Source organism: Rhipicephalus microplus, chromosome 8 (genome assembly GCF_043290135.1).
Source record: "Rhipicephalus microplus isolate Deutch F79 chromosome 8, USDA_Rmic, whole genome shotgun sequence".
NCBI classification, from domain to species: domain Eukaryota; kingdom Metazoa; phylum Arthropoda; class Arachnida; order Ixodida; family Ixodidae; genus Rhipicephalus; species Rhipicephalus microplus.
Genome location: NC_134707.1, coordinates 107101271 through 107122881, shown reverse-complemented (window position 1 = coordinate 107122881; position 21611 = coordinate 107101271). Strand labels below are relative to the sequence as shown.

The following is a 21611-nucleotide window of genomic DNA, read 5'->3' as shown; positions in this document are numbered from 1 at the left end:
ATATGTGAAGGCGTCGCTACACAGTGCGGGCACTGCTGGCCGGATTAAGGTATATCCGCGTGATTGCGCAAGCAAACTCATTGACTTGCGGCCATTATTTATTCATTTATTTATGTATATTTATTTATTTTTTCATAGTATCTTACAGAGCCCACGAGGGCATTGTGTAAGGGGGACGATACAGATTATACGTACTACGATTTATGTATACTTACGTAAATATTGAACAATATAGAAAATGCAATTCAACTCATGAACATACAAGCGCAACGCATACTGGAAAAGTACTGGAAAGGCCTGAAAGTCTAATACAAGAGATAATTTGACAGTAACTATAAACCAGGAGTTGTGCAAGATAAAAAAGTTTTCTGCAAGTGTATGTACAGAAGGCAAAAATGCAGAAGAAAGGAGGATAAAAAAAACACCGGCAACGGTCATATAGGCCCAGATTATTTGAAAAGATGCGATACAGCAGTTCATTGTGCACAAAAACTTTCAAGTCTGTGGCAGAACTTAGCATGGCATTGTTCTGACGCAAGATCATCTGGTCAATTATTCCACAAACGAGCAGCTCGTGGAAGAGCCAACTGGTTGAAAGCCTAAGTATTAGCGTACATGCGTGATAATCTAAAGCTTTTATGAAGTCGGCTCGAAGCTCGATGAGGCAGATTAAGGCAAACAGATCGCATCATGCTAGTGTGGATGAGTTTGTGGAATAGCGATAAAAGAAGAATGTCGTGGTGAATTGTCAGTGACTAGAGTGCAAGAATATGTTAAATCTGTGTTACGGTGGATAGGTAGCTGTAATTACACGCTATGAGTGAACTAGTTCTGTTCTGTAGAAATTGTAACTTGTCTATAGATTAGTTGCCCATAATGCTGAGCAAGAAAGCTAGCTTTAATATCATGATAAATGTACATTGACACGTGTGATGTTTTCATGGATACACCTCTTTCTGCTTCGTACAGGGTGCTGTTCCCCGCGAGGGGCGAAACACGTCCGTCCCTTTGGTCTGGGTGCCCCGTGCCGATGGAGCAGCCAGTGTCTACCACGCAGTGCCTGCATCCAGGGTCATTGCCAGCGTTGCAACACAAGCGACACCGTTGGCAATGGTCCCTGTGCCGTCTGGAGACGTGAGTGGCGTACGTTACGTGACCAGGTGTTACCTTTTGGTATTTAAGGGTCCCGACACCACCTAGAGTTCAAAGGCGACAAAGTAGTTTGTTTCTCGCCTGCATTACCCTTTCTGCAAGCTATATCTGAGTACTTTGTAATGTACAGGGTAACGACTAAGCATTGAGCCAGCTAGTATTTCGCGCTTTTCGGCTTCGCGCTGCTATCTCTGCTTCCGCAGTCGCGAACCAAGTGAAGTTACTTAATCGGGCACGATTGCCGTTCGATAATGGGCAGAATGTTCTCATGACTGCACGGTAAAGCAAATTACAAAACGATTCACAACAGATACATCTCGTACATTGACCAGTTGATAGCACCCCGCCACGATGGTCTAGTGGCTAAGGTACTCGGCTTCTGACCCAACAGGTCGCGGGATCAAATCCCGGCTGTGGCGGCTGCATTTCCGATGGAGGCGGAAATGTTGTAGGCCCGTGTACTCAGATTTGGGTGCACGTTAAAGAACCCCCGGTGGTCAAAATTTCCGGAGCCCGCCACTACGGCGTATCTCATAATCCAATAGTGGTTTTGGGACAATAAACCCAACAAATCAATCGATCAATCAGTTGATAGCTCGTTTCGTCCTGACGTCACATGAACAAACTTCTGACGTCATGAATCGAGTTGGTAAAACGGGAAACGCCCGGGGGAGGAAAAATCGCTGGCATTTGTATTTTCATGTGCTGTTTAGGGGCCCCTTAAAAGTGCGAAAAATCGCGCCAGATTTCATGTAGTGTGGAAACCAATATCATGCCAAGCAGTCAGCAAGATGCAAGTCAGCCTACCTATGCTGCATTTATTTTTCTGCTACGAGCCAAGTCTTACCAAGTGGATAGATGTGTTTGCGCATTCTGAAGAGTTGCGTGAGCATTTGAAGACTTTTGTGAATATTCATTTACTTTATTGCAATACCGTTCAGCTTGCTACAAGAGGGGGGGGGGGTGAGATAACGCTATCACGGTGAACGAAAAGCGTGTAATCGAACATTTGTACATCAACAAGTACCCAAACACAAAAAGATATATTACAATATTAACGAATAAAATTAAAGAAAGGAAGAATAGAAAAAATTAAACAAATACCACCAAACAAATATTATATATAGTGTCAAGAACGCACAATCAAGTACAAACCACCGTGCAATACGAAGTATTTTGGCAATGTAAATTGAGCAAAGAGGAAGAAAATACATCACGGTTAATAAACACGGCAATGTCAAGCAGTAGTTTAGTTCACATGCGTGTTGTTTTGAGGAAACATGGCATCCTGAAGAAGTTCGTTCTGCTAAGTCACGTGCTTATGTAAGGTATGTGCACAAAAGCAGCAAATTAGGCTAGATCAGTGCACAAAAAGAGCGCTCTTTCTGTGCACTGTTCGATTTCTGTTCTTTTCTTGGACTATTACGCTGACATCCATTTCTTCGCGGTGTGCCAACAAGACGCCGAGTGAAGACTTCGAGGGCTCGGCGCCCTACAGGTACGAGGTTCCTTTATCAAAGACTTGTACTCGGCTGCTGACCCGCAGGTCGCGGGTTCGAATCCCGGCTGCGGCGGCTGCGGCGGCTGCTGATGGAGGCGAAAATGTTGTAGGCCCGTGTGCTCAGATTTGGGTGCACGTTAAAGAACCCCAGGTGGTCGAAATTTCCGGAGCCCTCCACTACGGCGTCTCTCATAATGATATGGTGGTTTTGGGACGTTAAACCCCACATATCAATCAATGAATTTATCAAAGACTTGGCTAGTACGCGACAACTACGGTGGTCGGTAGCCATCGCCACGAGCCTTATGCTCGTCCAAGTGCGTTAAACCACATGAGTGATACTGCAGGACACAATGAAAAGCCTGGGGGCTTACAGGTGCGTCCAAGCATCATAAAGCCGGCACGTTTGCAAATCCACAACCGCGAAATGGCTCCAGCGAGCACAGCAGCAATGGAAGACGATGAAGTTGAAAGCAAGAAGCCTCGCTTAGAAGAGAATCCTCTCGACGATAAAACGTCAACTTATTACCTAAGTGATGAAGAAGACATGGGCGAAGATGAACCATTTACGTTGGTTACTTATAAAAAGAAACGAGCAGAGGGTATCCCAGTCGTCTTTAGTCCAACAGCTGAAGGTGCTAGCTTCTGGAAAGTGAACCCCAATCGAGTGTCAGCTGAAGTAGTTTCCGCTGCTAAAGAAAAAGTGCAGTCATTCAGAACGACCAGAGATGGAAGCTTCAGTGTCAGCGTTGCTTCCTTAAGTTCAGCCAAGCGTCTTCTGATGCTTTCAAATGTAGGTGGCTTGGAAGTTAAGCCTTTCATCCCAGAGTCATACACTCGGAACGTTGGGAAAGTAAAACATGTTCCTCTGCAGTATTCAGATGAACAACTCCTAGAGTACTTGAGAGATGCAGGGGTTATATCGGCGCGACGGCAAATAAAATACTACCGCCAGGAAGATGGAGGAGTAACGACGCGTCCACTTCACTCAGTGATCCTGACTTTTCGAGATGACCGCCCAATTCCAGGAAGAATCTATTTAGGATTCACCAGTCACCCAGTAGAAGAATATCTTGATCCAGCACTTCGGTGCTATAACTGCCAGCGATTCGGACACATGGCAAAAAGTTGCCGTAACACACGCCGGTGTAAGATCTGCTCAGAAGAACACCATCATAAGGAGTGCAAGTATGTTCTTCAGCCTAAGTGTGCAAACTGTGCAGGTAATCACGCTGCCTCATATTCAGGCTGCCCGCAAGGTAAAGCTGCTGCAAAATTGCGTCGGCATGAGCTCATCCATGAAAGAAAACCGCGCCCCAATGAACCATTTCCAAACCTTGGGATTGTTCATCCTGTCCGTGATCCACCTCAGCGGCCACCGCAACAACAGCCGACAAGCACGCCAAGAGATCCGCCAAGAGAACAGCCAAGAGCACACCCGAGAGACCACTCACGAGAAGTACCTTCAAGTAACCCAACCTACGCGTCAAAGCTGCGAACGCCCACGGGACGTCTGCCGGAAAGTAGCAAAACCGACAGTGCCAGTGTTCGCCCCAACTACAACATCGAAACGTCACGTCAATCTCAACAGGCCTCAGAAAATCAACCATTCAATGGAGACCGTGCCTCTGCATCAGTCATGCAGTTGATTCTACCAATGCTTTTCGCAGCACTTAAGGCAATCCTGTCTGCTCTACCGGAAGCAAACAACCTGCCAGAAGTAAAAGCCCTGCTGCCTCTGGAAGCACTACTTTGTCAACAGTCCGGGTCAAACCTGCGACAAGTAACATATGAATAAGCGCTACAAAGATGTATCCATATACCAGTGGAATGCCAATGGTCTTCGAAGGAAGTGTGCTGACTTCCGTAAACTCCTTCTGCAGAATAACTTTCCAATACTTCGCATCCAAGAGGCAGGAATAAATGATGATTTCCGCCTCTCCAACTACGTGATATATAAGTCATCTCGTCGAAGTGGTCCTAGCAGAGTACATTTGTGCGTCAGTAAGGACCTACCTTCTCTTCAAGTTCACTCAAGTGATTCGGACTTCCCGGAATTCGTCGCTTGCAAAGTATCCTTTGGTGAGCAGTGCGTTACAGTGATCAATTTTTACCTACAACCTTCAAGCCGTATTTCGGTAGAAGAGCTAACAAATATCTTCAACATTTTTAATTCATATACGTTTATATGCGGAGACTTTAATGCGCACAACATAATCTGGGGTAGTGATCATTGTGATGCACGTGGGAACATTGTTGAGTGTGCCGCAGACAAATGCAATTTGACAATTTTAAATGACGGCTCCCCAACTTTTGTCCGAGGGCATAATTACTCTAGTTGCATCGATGTAACCTTGTGTTCCCGAGATCTAGTGAATGGTGTGGTATGGACAACGGATGTAGAAACACGTGGGAGTGACCATTTTCCCATTCTAATAAATCATCCCCACTTGCGAAAAGACAACACCAGACGCTACAGCAAACTGACGAACTGGAAAGCTTTTTGGCACCACCTAACAAACCAAATTAGTGACCTCACGACAGTTGAAAGCTTTACTGAATTTCTGCAAGATAATGCGAATAAATGTACAAAGAAAGTCCCGATTCCAAAAGACTATGCTGCAGTCGATGGAGAGTATGAACATCTAAGAGCCATCAGACGACGTTCAGAAAGGGCATATCGACGCAGCGGAAGTTTAGAAGCATACAAAAATGCACAAAAAATCCACAGTGTAATGCGCAGACGGCTAGAAAATTTAGGTAAACGACGCTGGCTTGATTTCTGTGGCACGCTCTCTCCCCACACACTTGTTCCAAGAATTTGGCTTGTAATTCGAGCACTTAGTGGCCTTGTATCACAGAGCTTCCCATTTCGTGCTCTTACTGTAGCCTTGGACAATCCGGAAGCTGTGGTAGCAGATGAATTTTGTCAACTTATCAGTAGGCCCGCCGCATCACAATGTGCATTATTTGATAATTCTGTCGCGTTAGCCAGTTAGAAAATTAATGCTAGCTTTTGGGCCCAGCATCCTCAACTAGACCATGTATTTACGTTAAGGAAGCTGCATTGTGCTATAGCATCATGTCGTCAAAAATCGGCCCCTGGACCGGACGGCATTACGTACAATATGCTAAAGAACCTTGGGCCCACAGGCACAACTATTCTCTTAGATATTTACAATAATCTATGGACGCAAGAAATTGTACCCGAGTCTTGGAAGTCTGCTCGCATCATTCCGATCTTAAAACCGGCTAAGACTCCCTTGAACCTTGAATCCTTCCGTCCAATCAGTCTGACAAGCTGTTTATATAAGGTAATGGAAAAAATGATTGATGCGCGACTTCAATGGTGATGCAATAGAACTGGTGTATTCTCCAACTACTTTACATGTTTTAGGAAGCAGAGATGCACAATGGATGCAATACTGGACTTAGTAACGTATGTGGAGCATGAACGCGCGTGTGGTAGTTTGACGGTCGCACTGTTCTTGGATATCAAAAGGGCATTTGACACAGTCAGTCACACTCATGTTCTGCTGAGTATGTTGGAACACGGACTGTCCGGCAGGTCTTTGCGGTGGGTATCCAAATTTTTATCAGGTCGTAAAATATTCATTCAGACGAGCGAAGGAAAAAGTGCAGAATCCGACGTCAGACAGGGAGTGCCACAAGAAAGCGTACTCAGCCCTTTTCTTTTCAACTGTGTTATGGCTGATTTAGCTAAAAGACTGCCTTCCAGGTTGAAATACTCCTTATGTGCAGATGATGTGTGCATTTGGGCATCTGGCACGGACATACGGTTAATTCAGATTGCATTGCAGGACGGAATAAATATTATCAACAACTTTTTAAAAGAAAGAGGAATGATTCTATCGCACGCAAAGACAGCTGTATTGCCCTTCACCTGTAAAAAGTTAAAGAACTTCAATCTGAATTTAGAACAAGAACCACTAATGCCTGTGACACAGCATTGGTGTCTTGGAGTAATACTGGATAGGCAGCTATCATGGGCACCTCACATAAAGAAACTCGAAAACGAGGTGAATACGCTAGTGAATATACTCCGCAGAATTGCTGGGACATCATGGGGTGGATCTGTATCATCCATGCTCGCTGTTCACAATGCTTTAATACGACAAAAAGTTGCATATTCTGCAGCAGTGTTACACGGCCTTTCCCGCACTTCAGAGGAGCGACTTCAAAGACTATTAGCTAGGGGACTGCGCGTCTGCATAGGTGTTCCACGAGCGACTTCCAGCAGCCTTGTCATAGCAGAGACTCGGCAACCACCTTTTGCAGTCATGAGAACAATTGAAACATGCCGCCATTTTTTCCGCTTACAGACGCAACACAAGGACCACCCATTGGCACTGGATATTTTACTAAGAGATAAAAGCAATGCTCATAACGATGTACAGAGTAATGTACATATATTACCCAGAAATGAATTTTGGAGCTCTGAAATGGACTATCCTCCATGGCTGCTCGCAATACCAAGCATTGAATTCTCAGTGGATGGCATTATCAGAAAGAGAGACATGTTCATCCAAACTGCTCAACAACTAGCGTTTTATCAGATACACATGCGGTATCCAGGGTACATACATATTTACACAAATGGCTCAAGTACTACAACGTCTTCAACATCGGCATTTATCATACCACAGCTCAATAGTCAGGAATCGTTTAAATTATGTCGCATGACGTCATCTACTACATCTGAGCTCTTCGCTATTCTGTATGCTCTAAAGATTATAAACTCGTTAGCAGACGCTAGAAAATGGGTACTTTTTAGTGACTCACAGGCCGCATTAAGATCACTCTCCAGTACAAACAGGGCAGTAATAAGTGATAGTATGACATACGAAACGCTGAAGGAGCTCACCAAAGCAAAGTGGGCGCAACATGAGATCAAATTCCAATGGATACCTGGCCACTGCAACATTCCTGGAAACACAGCTGCCGATGATGCAGCACGACAAGCACATCGTAAAGACGTTACTGTTTCTTTACCAATTTCGAAAAATGAATTGCGCAATATTATAAAGAATACAACTTTCAGAATGAGCAAAACTGCTTGGTTTGACCAAAGAACAAAGAGCTGCGATTTATATCACATCGATCCATGTATTGAATTCAAAATTACGCTGGCATTAGATAGAAGGATGGAAACTCTAATTCACCGATTGAGGCTAGGCACCACATACACAAAACATTTCTTGCACAGAATCGGCAGAGCTGAAACTCCCGAATGCGAATGTGGATTTATAGATGAAGACGTCTGTCACCTTCTCATAGACTGTCCACATCATGACACGCCGAGACGCCGTCTTAAGTGCGAATGTTCACATTGGACCGCAGACCATTTAGCATGAAAAAACTTCTGGGCCCGTGGCCAACTGGATTTTTCCAGTCCCACGCTTTAAAAGCATTAACACGTTTTTTACAAGACAGCGGGACTGCTGACAAGTATTAACAAAGAACAAACCTTCATTTGTCACACATGTACTTATTATTTACAGTATCATGTGACACCCATCACGTGTGTGTTGCGAATTGAATGACGTGTCAACTATTATGTACATACAAGTGAATGCATCTTTATAAGGGCCAAACGTGTGCTTTGCTGTTTTGTGCTGGTGGACCGAATAATAACGAGGGACATTTCCAGAGACTTCTTACATTGACTTATGAACATTTACTTACCATTGTGATATGTGCGTATAAGTGTGTCTTTGCATATCTGTGCCCGAGTTTTCTATTTTCCATGCACTGCTTTGTATGTTTTGCTTCAAGATACGTGTTCAAGTTTCAATCAACGGCTAAGGAGTAGCCGGTGCCATAATGGTGCGCCAACATCTCCTTATATATCATATCAATAAAAAAGTGCACAAAAAAGACAAAAAAAACACAAGCAAGCGCACGACACAAGCGCTGTCTAACAATTGATAGTTTATTTGAAGAAACGTGCCGCATATATGCGAACATGAAGGCATAAAACAAAACCTAGAGATACCCCACCAAGCACGTAATCAGGTATGCTGAGGTGACTGAGAACGCTTCGACAGGCCGCTGATGACACCGTGGTGGCGGCGACTAAGAAGAGAAAGGTGTGTCGGCGAACTCGCTCGTTGAGTGCATGAAAACGTAGTGAACATTGCGGACATTTAGCCACAAAGTAGTCGATACGACAGCTTTAATTTATATAACAATGCCCAGCCTGGTGTGTTCCTGCTAGAAACAGCTGGAACCCGTTATTTTATTTGCAGGGTGCAATAAACTACGTTCGCAAGAGAGTTACTACTCTTAATCAACAGCTCGAGCTCGTATGCAAATAATGTAGACTGAAATTATAAAGTTCTGCCATTTTATTTTCATAAGTATGTTAGGTAGATTACGTATGTATACACGTAACCTACATTTGGGATAAATACCATGTGTGAGAGAGAGAAAAAAAGATGCGTGTTGGTGTGGTAGAACAAATGCTACGCAAACGACATGGGACGATCCCCATTTGTACCCGCCATCACATGATTCCTTAGATATTCCAAAAAAGAAAGCCGCATGCTTCGAACTTTTAAGTTCGAAGCACTTTATAGTGAACTTCGGCGATATTGAGCGTATCTATCTATCTATCTATCTATCTATCTATCTATCTATCTATCTATCTATCTATCTATCTATCTATCTATCTATCTATCTATCTATCTATCTATCTATCTATCTATCTATCTATCTATCTATCTATCTATCTATCTATCTATCTATCTATCTATCTATCTATCTATCTATCTATCTATCTATCTATCTATCTATCTATCTATCTATCTATCTATCTATCTATCTATCTATATATCTATCTATCTATCTATCTATCTATCTATCTATCTATCTATCTATCTATCTATCTATCTATCTATCTATCTATCTATCTATCTATCTGTCTGTCTGTCTGTCTGTCTGTCTGTCTGTCTGTCTGTCTGTCTGTCTGTCTGTCTGTCTGTCTGTCTGTCTATCTATCTATCTATCTATCTATCTATCTATCTATCTATCTATCTATCTATCTATCTATCTATCTATCTATCTATCTATCTATCTATCTATCTATCTATCTATCTATCTATCTATCTATCTATCTATCTATCTATCTATCTATCTATCTATCTATCTATCTATCTATCTATCTATCTATCTATCTATCTGTCTGTCTGTCTGTCTGTCTGTCTGTCTGTCTGTCTGTCTGTCTGTCTGTCTGTCTGTCTGTCTGTCTGTCTGTCTGTCTGTCTGTCTGTCTGTCTGTCTGTCTGTCTGTCTGTCTGTCTGTCTGTCTGTCTGTCTGTCTGTCTGTCTGTCTGTCTGTCTGTCTGTCTGTCTGTCTGTCTGTCTGTCTGTCTGTCTGTCTGTCTGTCTGTCTGTCTGTCTGTCTGTCTGTCTGTCTGTCTGTCTGTCTGTCTGTGTACCCTACGACTTTTAGCTTTTTTGGTTGTTCCGATGTTAGGATGTATACCAAAATGTTTATGGCGTAACAGGACTGTATGACGAGCGTAAGTGACCAGTCACAACATAAAGATAATGACATGTATGCCATGAATGTCATAATTTACAATTCATGGTCTTGCTGCTTTTGCAATGGTTACGTTCGCATGGCATATTGCAAAACTGGTGTGGTATGACATGACTGCATGGCGAACATAAGTGACAGACCCTAACATGTAAATCATGATGGGCATTTCATGTACGTCATGACTGCCCTCCCCGCTGATGGTGCGTTCACGGCCTTTTCGCTAGCTCTATGTACACTAAATCTGGTATTACGTGACATGACTGGACGGCGAAGTAAATGACACAACCTAACATGGTAGCCATAACATGCGTGTAATGTAAAACATGACTACGTTCTACGCTCTATGTGCGCTCATGGCCGTTAGCTAGCTTCGTAAATACCGAATTTGGTGTTACGTGACCTGAATGGATAACGAAGGTATATGGCTGGTGCAAACAGTATAATCAAGACATTCGTGTGATGCAACAACATGACTACATGACACACTCATGACGCACTCTTGGTCGTTTCGCAAGCTTGACATACACTAAATTTGGTATTGCGTGACGTGAATGAGCGACAAAGGTGACACATCGAAACATGGTCATCATAATTTTTGTATCATGTTAAACATGAGCACGTGCTACGTTCTTAGCGCGCTCGTGGCTGTTTCGCTAGCTTCGCATACACCAAATGTGTTATTACGTGAGGTGAATGATAACAATAACAAGTGCCAGGTGCAAACATTATAATCATGACATGGAAACCATGTGCGGCAAAACTTACATGCCAACGAATGTTTAGGCTGGTATTGCAAACGTTAGCGGTGGCGTCGTTACGCGACTATATAAAGAACGCACTTGCATCTTATCCAGATGGCTGCGTGCGCATAACATTTCTGCTTGTGTTTACTGTGTACTACATGCATCAGCCTCGCAACTTTGTGGTGATATTAAAGCGACATATCAATGTTCTTTATGGTGCTTCACATATCATCGATTCCCAGTGTGCGTGTGATCTGGCATTTTTTCTTAATTAATTTATTTGTAAATTCCTCAACTTTTGGTCACGCGCAAGTTGATGATTTATCACTCGCAACAAACGACGCTGACGCTGATGCCAAAATTCCTGCGAAACGAGCTCTTTAATGCTATTGCGTCAATCGTAGAGGATATAGAAGATGGTGCACTCACCGCACGCGAGTCAAGAAAGAGAAGATAAGATATAGGAAAGATGGCGGACATGATCGAAGGAGTCAGAGGAACGGGGAACACTCGGCGAGAGCTGCAGGGCGTCAAGCAATCGCAAGTGACACAAACACTCAGCACTGAATCCAGCAAGCGAGACCCACTGTGAGAACGCGCTCGCATGCTTGTACCTTCGGGTCTGTATAAGGAGCTGGGTAAGACTCTGTGGCTTTCTTTCTTAGAATGTCTAAGCAATGTGATGGCGTCGGAGAGCGGGATTCTGCATATGTGCGATGAACCAGCACGTTGTATCCTAGTCGGAACTCCCTGGTGCGTTCAAGCCTGCGTAAATCCCTTTGTAAGAAACTGTGGCCCCCCCTCCTTCCACTCTCTCAGCAATCACGTGATAGCGTCGGGAGCGACGTTCCGTAGACGCGCATGCCCCCGCATAACGTGATCCGACAAGAGTACGGCACGGGTAACAGCAACAAAAACTACAATGAATTCATGGCTTGCTTCACTTGCAAACTGCGTTCACATCGCGCAAGATGGCCGTGATGAACGGAACTTTAAGTGGACCGATGCGCCGCTTCACATGCTACTCCTGGTCCTTTTTCGTGGGAGGTGGTGCGATTTTCCCCAATGCTGCTTTGTAGTCGGTTACAGCCTATGAATAAATGTAAGCTCTGCCCACAGCGGTCACCGCCCCATCCAGGCAGAATTTTCGACTTATTGTAATCGCTGATTTACGTGACGTCAGATCCTATCACGTAATTTCAGGAACATGAATTGACCGAACAGGTACGTGTTAATTTCGAAAGTTTTCGCCCGAAACATTTTGCTACTCGGAAAATTTTGCGAAAAATTTTGATTTCACCGCTCAGCCAAACGTAACGTTTCCACAAAAAACGACGAACCTATAATTCATATAATGCGTAGTACTTGAATTATTAGCAAAAAAGCGCATATGGTTTGGACGGAACAATCCAATCAATGCTCTGTTGACAGGTGCGCTGCGGTACTTGGGGTGGAGCGGGTACTTATTTTTAGGTTGTAACCGACTACAACTGTTATAAAGCCCCTATATTTCGAAGGTATAGGGGCTTTAAGCTGCTCGCCTCGCAGAGTGGCAGGGAAGGAGGGGCAGACGGGCTAGTCAAGGGAGGCGCGTGGCCACCAAAGAGGTTTAAAAAAATTCTGCAGTGGAAATTCTTGCCCACGAGTGAAATCGTGCCAACCGTAGATGGTGGCTGCAGCAGCCACCTTACTAGGGGCATGATGAGCTGTTAGCGTTGGGCGATTGAGAAAGAGGGTTTTGCTCGCACGCCCAACGAGTTTAACGTTCCAACCTCTTCGGGTCAGATAGTGCTCAAAGTTCGTCCTTGTGTTACTTGTTTAAAGCCTCGAATTCAAGGCGAAATTTAATGGAGATTAGGTCACCGATACTATAGCCTCTGCGGATAATTTCTTCGGACACAATTATCTCTTAATTTATAGGTGACGTAGGCTTTAGACTAATGAATCAAAGACACTTGATGTCTCAGTAGCCACCACCAGAAAATAGCATGTTTCTCAGATCTTTGGAGGCCAAAAGCTGGCTTCACTACTGCTGGCAAAGCATTGCGGGAGCTTCCACTCCAGCAATTATTTTTTTTAAACATCCTTGGTGGCTGCAGACGCCAGATCAGGAGAGGTTGTCAGGAGAGAGGGGAAAACGTCCCTTCTGAAAAGACAAAAGTGTAGGATCTCAAAAGAGATGAAACAATCGATGGGGAACTGAGTTTCAATGTCAAAAATCAACCATGTACCCGCAATTCTAGGGCCCTTGTGCTGTGGTTTTTCATTCTTATCTGCACAAAAAATAAAAGCTCGCTTTCTCTGGTTAGAAGAGGCTTAAAGGGAGAGAGTCGTGAGAGGACGTTTCCTTGAATTTTATGCAACACGTAATAGATAGAGCCCCCAAACCAGTTACACAATAGTGCACAATGAGCGTCTTCTGTTTTCGGCAATGGAAGACCATTCTGGCTTGGACACTGCAACACTCTTTTCTGAATGCATTCGGCAGAATTCTACTTCTGCTGAGGCCCACGGGACGCCATTAAGCTCCCCCGTAGTAGAGTACCGAGTGCTCTAAATCGTTAACCACTCTTCCTAAACACAGCGCTCTCCCATAATAGAGTATCTAATACTCTGAATTGTTATTCACTTATTTTAAACACACAGTTTTTGGCCCTCTTCTGTGAAAGCTTTGTGGCCTCATTAAGCCTGAATGACCCGCAGGGCGCGGGTTCGAATCCCGGCTGCGGCGGCTGCATTTCCGATGGAGGCGGAAATGTTGTAGGCCCGTGTGCTCAGATTTGGGTGCACGTTAAAGAACCCCAAGTGGTCTAAATTTCCGGAGCCCTCCACTACGGCGTCTCTCATAGTCATATAGTGGTTTTGGGACGTTAAACCCCACATATCAATCAATCATTAAGCCTGAAACCCAGAGGACTCCTTTCAGCTCTCCCATAGTAGAGTACCAAGTACTCTAAATTATTAACTACTTTTTCTCAACACAATATTGCCTCCCATAGTAAAGTACCTCACACTATAAAGCGTTAAAAAGTGCTTCTGAACACCTTCTTGCTTGCTTAAAACTAGGAGAGTGTGATGCTCTCCCGTAGTAGAGTAACGCATTGTATGTTCTAAATCGGTGAACATTTCTTCTAAACAATCTCACTCTTCTGCTTCAGGGACAGCTTTCTGCTCTCGCATGGTAGAGCATTAAGTACTCTGAAGGCTTTAACACTTTTTGTAAACAAACGTGGGGACGCCTTATTGCTCTCCCGTAGTAAGAAAATACATCATACTCTCAATTGTCGAACATCTGTTCTAAACACTTTGCGACTGCAACATAAATAGTTGAACGCGTATGACACTCTAAAGCAAGTGCTTGTTGCTCTTAACATGTGTATCACTGAATTTCCCTAGAGCGCCAAATGTGTGACACGTGAAGGTACCTTGCTTTTTGTAACTGGGACTTGCTTTTCGTAAAAGTATCCTGCTTTTCGTAACTGCCCTACGGTACCAGAGCACTCGTAGTACTCTAAGTCACCCACTGTTTGTTCTCAATATTTTTTTGCGAGCAAATAACGAGCTTATTCGCCATCATCATCATCATCATCATCATCATCATCATCATCAACAACAACAACAACAACAACAACAACAACAACAACAACAACAACAACAACAACAACAACAACAACAACAACAACCTCGCTACACCAACTGCAGGGCAAAGGTCTTTACCATGATACGTCAATCAACCCGGCCTTGTGTTTTCCGTTGCCACGTTATATCTGCGAACTTTTTAATCTCATCGGCCCACCTATTTTTCTCTCTCCCCTTCGTGCGTTTGCCTTCTCTGGAAATACAGTCAGTTGCATTTGATGACCAGCGGATATCCTTCCTACGTGCCCGGCCCATGTCCATTTCTTCTACTTGATTTCAACTAAGTTACTACAACCCTGGTCCGTTCCATAACCCACTCTTCTCCCTTCTTGTCTTTGAAAGTTAAACTTATTATTTTGTTTCTATTGCTCGTCGCGTCATCTTTAATTTAAGCTGAACTATCTTTGGAAGCCTCCAGGTTTCTGCTCCGTGGTTAAGTACTGGCAAGATGCAGCTGTTATATACCTTTGACTTGATTGCTAGTAGCAGAATACCATTAGATATTTGAGAATGCTTGTCGAATGTGATCCACCCCATCTTTATTCTGCTAGTTATTTCAATATCAACATTCGGCTCCACCATTATTACATGTCATAAGTTGAGAAATTCTTTGAAAACTTCCAATGTTTCTCTACCCATTGCAGAGTGCTGTTTTATGCCGAGACTGTTGCACATTATTTACGTTTCGTGCATACTTATTTTCAGACCTACTTTTCTGCTTTCCGTGCCCAGTTCAGTAATCCTCAGCTGTCATTTGTCTCCTGAGCAACTCGTCAAGACGATGTCATAAGCGAATCCCAGGTTACTAAGATACTCTTCATTAATTCTTATCTCTAACTCGTTCCAGTATAGGGTCGTGGAAATCTTCGGTAAACACGTGGTGAATAGCATTGAAGAGATCATGTCTTGGCCCTGCCGTGGGTGTAGTTAGGCTGATGAGGATGACAACTCATAGGAATTCCGGTCGATAGCGTGGAAAGAAAAACGTAGCAGTGTTTAGAATACTTTGCCAGATCTAACGTGATAGAGAGCAACTTTTATTTTTCTGTAACACGCAGGTCGCAAGCACACTTCGTTCCACGTGTTCCGGACAGCAATGATAATATCAGCCAGCATAGTAGCTGCGCTTCTCGGCTGCTTCATTGCCGGTGTCATCACTAGGTAAGCCTGCCCGCAATCTTTTCTGGCTGTAGGTCAATGATGTTTCGTTTTTCTTACGTTATGAACTGATGCGCTTCTACTAGACTACTCATAGTCATAGGAAGCATTGTATGACTGTTATTGTGATACAGGGTATTACCCGTACACGACGATTCTCTTTAAAATCACAAGTGAAGACTCAGTGATGACCATTGTACATTCATAGGCCAATCGCAGTTTGCAAAAAAAAAATGCGTTAGCGTGTCTGTTTAGTGATAGGTGGCATGTCGGAACACCGAACGTGCTTTATTCCGGGGTTCACCACAGCTTCACTGACACATTTCCGTCTTGGATATGACGTAAATTATAAACAGTTGGCCGGCAAAGGAACGATTGGAAGAAGAAGCAATGTAGCTGGCAGTCGAAACTATGGCCCCTTGCTCCTGAACGTGGTGATGCGAAACAACCAGGTCATAAAGAAACTCCCGTCAGTGTACTAACGGCGAGCTCTTTACGTATACCATTTACCATTAGCGGTACTCAGCACTCAATGATGACGTGTTTACGTCATCACGTAACCACTAGCCAGGTGGCGCGGCGGGCTAAAAGGGCGCGCTATGAAGATCCCGCTCCGTGCATTGCGATCCACCCGTGCTTATCTCGCGATGGGAGCGGTTTGTATGTGTTGTAAAGTCCCTATAACTTCGCAAAGTGGCGACGTAAGTGGTTATTCGCGTGCCTTCTCTCTTCCCCCTCCTCCGACTTCTCCAAGGCCGGCGCCGCATCGGTATTGGCTAGATGCCGTCACATAGGACCACTCACTGTGCTCATTTCTTTACTGTCACTCGCGAAAACCATCGTTGCTGTCAATACGCGGACTCCTTGGGGCACAGAGCATATTTTTTATTTTATTTTTTATTTAGTACATACTGCAGTCCGTAGACCAAGCCGAAGGGGCGAGAAAGGGAACACAGTGAAAACAAAGAGAAGACGTTTGCACAACAAATTTTTTTTTTACTATCCTACGCAAAAACTGAAAAACAAGTACATACTAAACAGAGTGAAATGAATATACACTACTAGAAAAAAAGTGCACAAATTGCACTTTTTTGCAAGTAACACAACTGGACTCATGATATGACTTTATATAGCATGGTGTCAATAATGTTGGCTAAGAAAACAGATGCATAGATTTTTCAATGCCATGTTCAGGAAAAGCGCCCCGCCATGGTGGTATAGTGGCTAAGGTACTCGGCTGCTGACCCACAGGTCGCGGGTTTGAATCCCGGCTGCGGCGGCTGCATTTCAGATGGAGGCGGAAACATTGTAGGCCCGTGTGCTCAGATTTGGGTGCACGTTAAAGAACCCCAGGTGGTCGAAATTTCCGGAGCCTTCCACTACGGCGTCTCTCATAATCATATGGTGGTTTTGGGACGTTAAACCCCACGAATCAATCAATAAACGTTCAGCAAAAGCATATGTAGGCAATGTATTCCATTCGCTAATGGTTCGGGGAAAGAAGGAGTGTTTGAAAAGGTTAGTATGTGCGAAGTATGGTGTCAGGTCATGATTGTGATTATGTCTGGTTTGCCTGGAAGAAGACGAAGATAGGTATTCATGAGGGTCGATATTAAACTGACGATTTAGAAACAGAAAAAGAAACTTCAGTCTGGCGATAGATCTACGCTGTTTCAAAAGTGGAATGTTGTTTGTAGCCACAATTGATTAAGGTAATCAAGATTGTGATAGGCATTATAAATGAATCTTACCGCCCTTCTCTGGACAATTTTAAGTTTATAAATGTTTTTTTTAAATATGGGTCCCAGGCCACGCATGCGTACTCAAAACGGGGTCGTATAAATACACTGTGTGCAAGAAGCTTAACTTGTGACGGCGCGTTTTTAAGTTTGTGTCTTAGAAAACCTAGTTTTCTAGAGGCGGTTGATTGATTTGTGTGGTTTAACGTCCCAAAACCACCATTTGATTATGAGAGACGCCATAAAAGAGGACTCCGAAAAATTTGACCACCTGCGGTTCTTTAACGTGCACCCAAATCTGAATACACGGGCCTACAACATTTCCGCCTCCATCGGAAATGCATGCAGTCGCCACAGCCGGGATTTGATCCTGCGACCTGCGGGTCAGCAGCTGAGTACCTTAGCCACTAGACCACCGCGACGGGGCTCCTAGAGGCGGAGGAACAGGCGTCCTCAACATGGTGGCTCCACGACAGTTGATTGATAATCTTTACTTCTAAGTATTTAAAATTGTTCACTTCAATCGAGGGATTATTGACGACATATTGAGCGCTAAGAGACAGGGACAGGAGAGAGTGGACACCACAATGCGCTAACTTCAACAATTTTTATTTTCAGGAAACGCGAACCTATAAATCCGTGTACAGTGGCGCCACCAGTCTAACCACTAGCCCAGCAGAAAAGCCCTTTCTCGATCTAACAAGTCAACTGACGGTGCACTTACACATGCGTCACCTTTGCGAAAGATAGCATGGGCTTCAATTATCTCTCGCACGTCTTTATCTTTATGCTTCGCCAGAACACTGCAGGATGCGTACAAGGGTGTGCAACCACATTCCACGCAATGTACTGACAAATGGCCATAATTATTCTTGTTTTTAACATTGAGCTTATGTTCACGAAGACGGTCATTAAGGCATCTACCCGTCTGACCTATACATATACCACCACAAGTCAGAGGAAGCCCATAAACTACCCCTTCAACACACGCCACAAAATGATCGCGATGCTTCTTGGAGCAACCGACAGCAGGCTTGCGGTGCGGGTCCGTCAAGCGACTTATCCTGCCAAGCTTTTGTGGTGCTGAGAATACTACTTTAATGCCCACTCGACTAGCTACTTTCTTCAGGTTATGAGCAGTTTTGTGCAGGTACGGCACTACTGCAACTCTGCTCCTACTCACTGCCGGTTGGATGTCTGCTTCCCGAGGGCGACTGTCCAACCGGCATTTTTTAAGCAAACCCTCGACAACAGACACCTGTATCGACTCTGGGAAACCTGCTGCGGATAACCTCTCCGACTGACTCATGACACTTTTCTGAATTTTATGATGGCAAGATTTCCGCAATGCGTTCCCAAAACACAGATTGGCAATGCTTCTTTTTACTAGCTTCGAGTGAGCAGATTGGTATGGCAACAGGGGCTTATTAGCTCTGGGCTTGTATTCCCAACACGTGTGCTGCTGCTTGAATTCCAATTCAATGTCTAAAAACCGCAGCACGCTATCGGTTGGCTCTTCTACTGTAATAACGAGTGGGCTAAGGCAAGCAGAAAAAACAGCTTCGAGTTGACTTACTGCTACGTTTTCTTCACGCTCGAACAAGACAAGGTAATCGTCCACGTATCTCACAACTTTTGCCACCCTGTGCTGTGACAAGACATGTGCCAGATTTCTATCATGGTGGGCCAGAAAAATGTCACTCAGTACCGGCGCCAAACAGGAGCCGATACAGATGCCCTGCTTCTGAAGGAAAGTTTTCCCATTCCACGTGGCAAATGTCGAGCGGAGATATAAGCGAAGCAAGTCTAAAAAGCATTGAACCGAAATCTCGGCTGAGTTTTGAAACGCAACCACACCAAAGCTGTCAATACATTCTTCCACGCGCTCGATTAGTTCATTTTGAGGCAAAGAATAATATAAATCTTTTATGTCAAAGGAGCAGGCGAAAAAACCTTTGTCTGGGTTACTCTTCAGGAAATCTAATATTTCCCCGGAATGCCTAATCAAAAAGGGGTCGTCAATTTTAAGAATACCGAGCCTTTCTTGCAAGAAAAGGGCTAGGTTCTTCTGCCATGACCCTATTTCCGAAACTATTACCCTCAATGGCCATTCAGGCTTGTGCGTTTTCGCGCTAAACATAATATCAAGGCTATCTTTCTTGGCTGCGTCAATATTGTGAAACAATCTACTCAGGCCCAAATTTTTACAGAGACGTTTTGTTTCAAGTTTTACCTTCCTAAGAGACACATTATTGCACTCATTAAAAACTTTGGCAACTGCAGAACAGGCTCTCTCGTCATAGTCACCTTCCCCTAGGACAACAAATCCGCCCTCCTTATCCGCTGGCAGAACGCACAGTCGCTTCTGCTTCAAGAACGACACAACACGGCTTACAGGCACCCGTGAAGCCCCAATATTCTTCCGCGAGATCACATCAACCCCTTCCGATATACATCGATTCGCTTCACCTTCCGGGGCACACTTTGATATCCGTCGCACAAGGCTCAAAAGTTCCGGCGCACTCAACCGTGGCTCGACGGCGAACTTAGGTCCAAGTTTAAGAGCATTTTCAACGTAGTCTGGAAGACTAACCTGGCCGGTGGTTCTGACGCTGCATGTGGTTGGAACTGTCTTTTTTGGGATGCTGGCACGTAAGCCTGGCAGAGTCTGCTTCCACATGAATTCCGTGCCGCTGCTGACGATCGCTAGAAGATTCTTCCACTCCCTGGTGGCATGTCGTGTCCTTCCTGGATCTTCCAAGGAGGTCTTGAGCAGGTCCTTTAACATCCGAGCCTGCCTGTGCCACTCACTCCTAAGAATCTTGAGGACTCTGATGCCATGCCCGGCTGAAGGAGCGAGTCCACCAAACAACCGCACGACTTCATCCGGTAGGTGCTTGCAGCGAATGAAGAAGGAAAGGGAGCGAGCTTGGCAGTTGGCATGAATCAAGAGGGGAGCAACTGAACACGGATTGTACGAAGAACACAGAAAAGAGCCCGATGTACTAGAAATAAATTTTAGCAGTGCCATTTTTTGGGCGTGTTGGTAAAGGGAGCTTGACGACATATTGAGCGCTAAGAGACAGGGACAGGAGAGAGTGGACACCACAATGCGCTAACTTCAACAATTTTTATTTTCAGGAAACGCGAACCTATAAATCCGTGTACAGTGGCGCCACCAGTCTAACCACTAGCCCAGCAGAAAAGCCCTTTCTCGATCTAACAAGTCAACTGACGGTGCACTTACACATGCGTCACCTTTGCGAAAGATAGCATGGGCTTCAATTATCTCTCGCACGTCTTTATCTTTATGCTTCGCCAGAACACTGCAGGATGCGTACAAGGGTGTGCAACCACATTCCACGCAATGTACTGACAAATGGCCATAATTATTCTTGTTTTTAACATTGAGCTTATGTTCACGAAGACGGTCATTAAGGCATCTACCCGTCTGACCTATACATATACCACCACAAGTCAGAGGAAGCCCATAAACTACCCCTTCAACACACGCCACAAAATGATCGCGATGCTTCGCTGCAAGCACCTACCGGATGAAGTCGTGCGGTTGTTTGGTGGACTCGCTCCTTCAGCCGGGCATGGCATCAGAGTCCTCAAGATTCTTAGGAGTGAGTGGCACAGGCAGGCTCGGATGTTAAAGGACCTGCTCAAGACCTCCTTGGAAGATCCAGGAAGGACACGACATGCCACCAGGGAGTGGAAGAATCTTCTAGCGATCGTCAGCAGCGGCACGGAATTCATGTGGAAGCAGACTCTGCCAGGCTTACGTGCCAGCATCCCAAAAAAGACAGTTCCAACCACATGCAGCGTCAGAACCACCGGCCAGGTTAGTCTTCCAGACTACGTTGAAAATGCTCTTAAACTTGGACCTAAGTTCGCCGTCGAGCCACGGTTGAGTGCGCCGGAACTTTTGAGCCTTGTGCGACGGATATCAAAGTGTGCCCCGGAAGGTGAAGCGAATCGATGTATATCGGAAGGGGTTGATGTGATCTCGCGGAAGAATATTGGGGCTTCACGGGTGCCTGTAAGCCGTGTTGTGTCGTTCTTGAAGCAGAAGCGACTGTGCGTTCTGCCAGCGGATAAGGAGGGCGGAT

General features: G+C 44.6%; 1 protein-coding gene across 2 annotated transcripts in view; it reads left to right on the top strand.

Annotated features, from left to right (window-relative positions):
• LOC119187305 (uncharacterized) overlaps positions 1-21611 on the top strand; it is a 62481-nt gene that overhangs the window by 22479 nt on the left and 18391 nt on the right. Inside the window, exons 2-3 of one of the 2 annotated variants that reach the window (XM_075872455.1) lie at positions 970-1143; positions 15658-15760. In XM_075872455.1, the coding sequence (XP_075728570.1) occupies positions 970-1143; positions 15658-15760 (277 nt within the window). The remainder of the gene's footprint in view (positions 1-969; positions 1144-15657; positions 15761-21611) is intronic. The other variant, XM_075872456.1, reaches the window with a different exon arrangement.